At 32.3% G+C, this 7,957-nt stretch overlaps 1 protein-coding gene across 1 annotated transcript in view; it reads left to right on the top strand.

Annotated features, from left to right (window-relative positions):
* The first annotated feature begins 704 nt into the window (after positions 1-704).
* The window catches only part of LOC141326442 (protein kinase C epsilon type-like), a 58,702-nt gene continuing 51,449 nt past the window's right edge, over positions 705-7,957 (top strand). The window contains exons 1-4 of the mRNA XM_073835186.1: positions 705-852; positions 1,083-1,176; positions 1,365-1,579; positions 4,611-4,784. Of these exons, the coding sequence (XP_073691287.1) occupies positions 718-852; positions 1,083-1,176; positions 1,365-1,579; positions 4,611-4,784 (618 nt within the window). The 5' untranslated portion in view covers positions 705-717. The remainder of the gene's footprint in view (positions 853-1,082; positions 1,177-1,364; positions 1,580-4,610; positions 4,785-7,957) is intronic.

Genomic DNA, 7,957 nt, shown 5'->3' with positions numbered 1-7,957 from the left:
TTGAATAAAATAAAAATTTAAGTAGTTTGTTGATTGGGTTTGTCTTTATATTTAATAGTTTGACTTAATTTTTTTAATTAATTTTTAGTTATTTTAGTACTGCAACTTTAAATGAAAATGGAAAATGTTGCAGTGGCAAATTTCTGAAATAAAACATTTTTTAAATATTTTTGTAAGCTATATTTTTGAGTGCTGGTGTAAAACTGGCCATTAGTCTTATTGTTTATTATTTAATATATTAATCTAAAAAAAAAAAAAGGTTATTGACTTACAAATGAAAATGTGTCCAGAAATTAACCCAGTGTTGTTTTAGTATAATTTGGATATTGTCTTAGTTTTTATTCATATTTAAATTAGTTTTTTGTTTATTTTTATATTTTCTGTTTTCATGTTAATTAAAATTAAAATTGAAATAGTTTGTTGAGTGATTTTGTCATTTTTATTATTTTTTAAAATAGTTTTAATTACTTTTTTTATATTTTAGTTTAAGTAGTTTTAGTTTAGTACAGCAACCTTAAATGAAATTTATATATTTTATTTCATTTCATTTCATTTAAGTTTAATTTCATTTTCAAATTTTATTTCAAGTAATATTTTTATTTTCATTTATTTGTTTTTTAATTTTTTTTATGCTTTTGGATTCAAACAAACTTAAACTGACCTGCAATGAAATATATTATAACTTCTCCCTTCATTTCTCTGTCCTCAGTTTGTAAGATGAATGTGCACAAGCGTTGTGAAAGCAATGTGGCTCCTAACTGTGGGGTGGACGCCAGGGGCATCGCCAAGGTGCTGTCTGACCTTGGAGTCACTCCAGATAAACTCTCGGGCAGCGTCCAGAGGAGAAAAAAGGTAAGAAGGAGAATGATGAAGAATGAGAGTCTGCACTAGAGAAGTGGGCGTATAGGACTGAGAGGTCAAAAGCCTCCTCCATGCAGCTGTAGATAATAGGAAATACACTCTGATGATCACTGATGACATAATGGTCTTTACAGCAAGCAGCACTTAGGTACTTGAGTAGGCCTCCTGAAACATAATGATGATTGAATGATGAAGATGATTTGCTCCTGTTTTTAACGCAGATCTCTCAGGGTCCAGATCCGCAGCCCTTACCCATATCCCCGCAGTTAGAAGACGATCGATCCAAATCTGCACCCACATCGCCATGTGACCAGGGTAAACACACACTCACAGCTCTGCAGATGACTCTTGGGTTAAATACATTATATACAACAGCTGTGTGGCAGACGTTTTGACTTATCCTTAAAGGGACAGACAAACCAAAAATTAAAATTCTAAACTGTAAAAAACATAATAGATGGTTTAATAATGGTTAACAAACAGATTTGGTCTGTGATCTGCAGATATAAAGGACCTGGAGAACATCAGAAAGGCACTTTCGTTTGACCATCGTGGTGAGGATCTGAAGCCAGCCTCGTCCTCCTCTCTGACCGAGGGTTTGTCAGAGGAGACGGGGAAGGCCAGAGAGAACGGAGAGGTGAAGACGCTCCAGACCAAAAGGATGACACTGGAAGACTTCTCCTTCATCAAAGTGCTTGGGAAAGGCAGCTTCGGAAAGGTGGAAATTTGTAAAAATGCATTTAAAGGGATAGTTCACCCAAAAAATGAAAATCACCCATTGAGTTACTCACCCTCAAGCCATCCTAAATGTATATGACTTTCTTTTTTTTTTAGAGGAATGCAATCAGAGTTATGTTAATAAAAATGTCCTGGCTCTTCCAAGTAGGGCTGCACGATAGATCGTTTCAGCATCGTCATCGCGATGTACGCATGCGCGATAGTCACATCGTGGCAGTCACGTTGCAGGGCAAAAAAATAATTATGTGTGTCTGATTTAAAAATGTACTTTCTATATTTCTAAACTTTCTATTTACGGATCTATATTTGTCTAAAATAAAGTAATTAACTCATGTATAAGGGTTCTTTAAAAACTACAATGCACACGTTGCTTCACCTACTTCATGCATGCAGTCTCTGCGTGCGCATGGCGAAATGAGCGCGGGACGGGAGAAAAGCGCCGAAATGGAAGATTTGGTCGCAAAAAGAAACGCAACGTCGGTCATATGGAAGTATTTTGGATACAAAAAGGATGCTGCTGACCAAAAAACAGGTGCTTTGTCGGGAGTGCCTGGCAGTTGTTGCCACAACTCGCGGAAACACTACGAATTTAAGGGACCGTTCGCATGTCGCGCCTAAAAACGCGTGGAAAACGCTAGGCGCGCCGCTTTCTCCTTCTTTCCAAAGCACTCTGTAACTTGAGCTCCAGTGGCGTCTGCCGTTGCTAAGCAACCATGACCCGCGCTCTCCTAAAGACGCGGAAGTTTCAGCAAAGAGAAATAAACAAAGATAAATGGATTTCCAAAATAGCTTGCAGTAGCTCTGATGCTAAAAAATGTTATCCCTGTAACAGCTATGATCAGCTGTTCCTCCATCTTGGCTAAGCTTTTAATGTTTTTCGTTAAAGGAAGAAGCTGATTCCCCTTTCATCAGGGTAAAAGCAACATTCATTATTAATTTCATATTAGAGCCTTGATTTGCCTGAATTGACAGTGAATAAGGTGAGTCAAACTGTTTATGAAACTACCCAAAATAAGCTTTAACAAGTATTTTATTTCAGGGGTTTGATTATACTGTAATTTTACATTTTTTTATTCTTTGAAAATGCTTACAAAATTACCCCAATTATTCTTGAATTATTATTTGATTCTTAAGCAGTTCAAAACAACCTGATGAACATAAATGAATTTGTACACATCGCAATATATATCGCAAGAAAAAAATATATTGCAATGCAATTTTTTCCCAATATCGTGAAGCCCTACTTCCAAGCTTTATAATGGCAGTGAATGGGTGTTCAGATTTTGAAGTCCAACATAGTGCATTTATCCTTTAATGAAAAGTGTTCCTCACAGCTCCAGGGGGTTATTAAAGGCCTTCTAAAGCGAATCGATGCGTTTCTAAGAAAAATGTTCATAGTTAAAACTTCATAAATCGCAATCTCTAGCTTCTGCTAACTATCATATGCACATTCACAAGAGAGTGGAGTTCCGGCGTATAGGCATAGTGTAAACTCCGTTGAGAATACGCTAGTCTCGCAAAAACCAAGTTGTGTTTACAGTAAAGGAAAACCAGTCTCCCTTTGGCTAATATATCAAAATTCTCCAGCTTTTTTTCTTTACAAATCCCCATTTTATACTTTTAATTTGTGACTGGTGATTTGTTTTGCTCGTTCTTTCCACTTCTGCATGCATTCTATGTCATCCGCTGGAACGCCACTCTCTTATAAATGTGCATATGACTGTTATCGGAAGCTAGAGATTACAGCTGATGTTTTAAATATACAGTTGAAGCCAAAAGTTTACATACACCTTGCAGAATCTGCAAAATGTTAATTATTTTAACCACATAAGAGGGAACATACAAAATGCATGTTGTTTTTTATATAAAAGACATTCACATATTGTCCACAAGAGAAAATAAGTTAAATTGATTATAAAAATGACCCTGTTCAAAACTTTACATACACTTGATTCTTAATACTGTGTTGTTACCTGATTTATACACAGCAGTTTTTTTTTTTTTTTTTTTTTAGTGATAGTTTTTCATGAGTCCCTTATTTGTTCTTCATAAAAATTATTCAGGTCCCACAAATTCTTTTTGTTTTTCAGCATTTTTGTGTATTCGAACCTTTTCCAACAATTTTAAGATGTATCTTTTCACACTGTGGACAACTGAGGGATTCTGTTCAAAAGTTTTCACCCCCGGCTCTTAATGCATCTTTTTCCTTCTGGAGCATCAGTGAGCGTCTGAACCTTCTGTAATAGTTGCATATGTCCCTTAGTTGTCCTCAGTGTGAAAAAACCATACAGTCATTGTTGGAAAGGGTTCAAATACACAAAAATGCTGAAAAACCAAAGAATTTGTGGGACCTGAAGGATTTTTCTTAAGAACAGCAGGTAGTTTAACTGTTCAGGACAAACAAGGGACTCATGACTCACATGTGGATCATTTAATATTAAGAATCAAGTGTATGTAAACTTTTGAACAGGGTCTTTTTTTATTTTCAACTATTATTTTCTTTTGTGGACTATATGTAAATGTATTTTATGTGAAATATCTTATTCAGGTCAGTACTAAATAAAAAATAACATGCATGATCCCTCTTATTTTGGTAAAATAAATAACATTTTGCAGATTCTGCAAGGTGTATGTAAACCTTTGACTTCAACTGTAGATATTTTTCTTATACAAACACATCAGTTTGCTTCAGAAAGCCTTTATTAACCCCTGGAGCCGAGTGGATACATTTTATGATGGATGGATGCACTTTATTAGACTATTGAATCTCAACACCCATTCACTGCCATTACAAAGCTCGAAAGAGCCAGGACATTTTTTAATATAACTCTGATTGTATTCGTCTGAAAAAAGAAAGTCATATACACCTAGGATGGTTTGAAGCTGAGTAAATCATGTGGTAATTTTCATTATTGGGTGAACTATACTTTTAAGTACCAGTTTTGTTTTCTCGTCAGCAGTCTGAATATATAGTTTGGTGTGTAATAAAGGCCCAATTGTCTTGTGTTCAGGTGATGCTAGCGGAGTTAAGAGGCACTGATGAAGTTTATGCAGTGAAAGTGTTGAAGAAAGACGTGATCCTCCAGGATGATGATGTTGACTGCACTATGACTGAAAAACGCATTCTAGCACTGGCCAGAAAACACCCTTACCTGACCCAACTCTACTGCTGCTTTCAGACCAAGGTAAGAGACAGCGTTTCTGCTCTAACGTCCACTCATTCTCATTACAAACTCTAAAATAATGAGCTGAATGGACAATAAACAAGTCAGGCACAAGTAGCTAGATATTCTGCTGATTTAGAAAGGATGTTTTGCAGACTGCCACTAGATGGAGCTGTAATATTACATGCTGTCAGGGATTCAGAAAGCAACTCTTGATTGCAGCTTTGATGCTCATTTGTTCCATTTTGAAGATCCGACAGCAGTTTAGCTCTTTATCTGAAGAGGGAAAGATAAGGGGCATGGGGAATAGCCACAAAAACAGGTCAGTTCATCAGGGATGTGTTTTAAACATTTAGACATTTTATAATGATTGGATAATCAGGCTTATAGCTGAAATGGCTTTTAATTCAAATGAAAACCAAAGATAAAAACAGAAATAGGTTCCTATATTGAAATGTGAATAGTACAATAAACCTGAAGTAAACTGCTAAAAGTTGCTGCTGTAATTTCGTGCCTTGAAAGTAAATTTGTTATTGATGCATTTCTATGTCTTCTAGTTATTAGAAGAGCTATAAAAGGCATTTTAACCTACATGTACTTTGTTTTTCTAAAAAAAAGACTAAGTTAAAAAAAAAAACATGATCAAATAAACTAAATTAAAAATGTCAAACAAAAATGTAAAAAACAAGGCTTTTAATTCAAATGAAAGCCAGCCATAAAAACAGAAATAGGTTCCTTTATTGAAATGAGAATAATACAATAAAACTAAAATAAACTGCTAGAACTTTCTGTGATAATTGTGTCTTGAAAATTAAATAAAATATGAATAAAATGATATATTTATTGATGTGCTTCAGTTTCTTGTTATCAGAAGAGCTATAGAAAGCTCCTTAACCTACATGTACTTTGTTTTTAAATACCTAAAGTAAAAAAGGTTGAATACAAAATAAAAATGTTATTGTAATCATGAAAAATGTTAAACAATAAATAAATAAATATAAAATAATTAATTTACCAAATAAAACCAGACTTATTGAATAAAAACACACAGATAAGTAAGGTAATAAAGGCAAAAAAGCGAAAAAGTTATATAATAGTTATAAAAAGCTGTAATAATAATAATAATTATTATTATTATTATTATTGTTGTTGTTGTTGCTATTTTATATCTATTTAATAATGTTATATTATTATTATTTTATAATATTAATTGTATAATTTAATAATAATAATAATAATAATATTGTTGTTGTTGTTGTTGTTATTATCATTATTATAACTCTTAACATAACCCTTTTTTAAAAATAAATAATTTTCCAAATAAAACCAGACTAATTAAATAAAAACATACAGATAATAAGGCAATAATGCCAAAACTAAAAGCTATTGCATAATAATAAATTAATAAAAATAATATATAAAACAAAAATAATAATATTATAAAACAACTACAATATTATTATTATTATTATTATTATTATTATTATTGTTGTTGTTGTTGTTTTAAATTATTTTTTATTTTTATTTAATTTAATACTATTTATATTATTATGAAATATTAATAATAATATACTATTCTTCTTATTGTTGTTGTTGTTATTTTATAGTAATTTAACAATTGTATATTATTATTATTATTATTTTATAATATTTATAATTTTACAATAATAATAATAATAATAATAATAATAATAATAATATTGTTGTTATTATTATAACTATAATTTAAAAAATAGTTCATTTGCCAAATGAAACCAGACTAATTCAATAAAAACATACAGATAAGTAAGGTAATAATGCTAAAAACTGCAAATCTCTAATAATAATAATTATTATTGTTGTTGTTGTTGCTGCTTTATAATATTATTTTTTTATTTTATATATTAAATTATTTATTATTATTGTTTTGTTGTTGTTTTATACTATTATTTATTTATTTTATGTATTTTTATTCATTATTATTATTATTATTATTATTAAATAATAGTAATGACATAATGATAATATTAATAATATTTATATATTATTAATGTAACCTTGTTAAAAATGAAGTTAAATAATTTTACTCAATATAAAAGAACAATTTTGGTCTGAGATATGAGCTCTGTTTTAAAATGAAAATAAAATAAAAATTTGTAAAATTATTTTCAGGTCTGAAAATATCACGAAAATGTCTATACTGACAATACATTTATACAATTATGATCAGCTCTGAAATGTTCCTGTAATTATTGTTCTTTGTAAATATCTTCTGTATACAATGATGATTTTTACATTACATTTATCTTTATTTAATATCCAGTTATAGTGATTTGTTGAAGACACATAAGTCCCAGTCAGTAAAATATTATAGGTGGTAAATGGATTATTCATTGAAATGACTCATAATAATTCTAAATGTTCTTATTTATTTCGCAAACTGGATCAGCTGAACCCTGCAGCTGATCACACAAATACAAACACACACACACACACACACACACACACACACACACACACACATGTTGGGTTTACATGTTTTATGGGGACATTCCATAGGCGTAATGGTTTTTATACTGTACAAACCGTACTTTATATCGCCCTACACCTACTCTACACCTAAATCTAGCCCTCACAGGAGATTGTGCACACTTTTACTTCATCAAAAAAACTCATTGTGCATGATTTATAAGCCTGTTTCCTCATGGGGACCTGAGAAATGTCCCCACAAGGTCAAAATCTACTGGTATTCCTATCCTTGTGGGGACATTTGGTCCCCACAACGTGATGAATACCAGGTACACACACACACACACACACACACACACACACACACACACACACACACACACACACACACACACACACACACACACACACACACACACACACACACACACACACAAACGCTTGGTCAGGTTGTCTGTACATCTGCACAAGTGTTCTTTAACACAGAAGGGCAAGCACCTGTTTGAAGGGAACATTTCTTTTATGGTCTATAATAAGCCCACATCAGATAAACCCATCCGCATTAGGTCACGTTCAGTCTCTCTCGGTCTGCTGGTGTGATAATTGTTTTAGATAGAGCCGACTGTTTGAGAATAGCAGTTGCGGCCAGGCCTAACCTCACATGAACATCGTGTTTATTTTCCTCCACTAAAACCTGGAGTCAGCCATCATGACGGCATCCTCCACTCCTCTAATTTATTTACTTC

Source organism: Garra rufa, chromosome 2 (genome assembly GCF_049309525.1).
Source record: "Garra rufa chromosome 2, GarRuf1.0, whole genome shotgun sequence".
Classification (NCBI taxonomy): domain Eukaryota; kingdom Metazoa; phylum Chordata; class Actinopteri; order Cypriniformes; family Cyprinidae; genus Garra; species Garra rufa.
The sequence above is the reverse complement of the archived record's forward strand: the minus strand, read 5'-3'. Positions and strand labels throughout refer to the sequence as shown.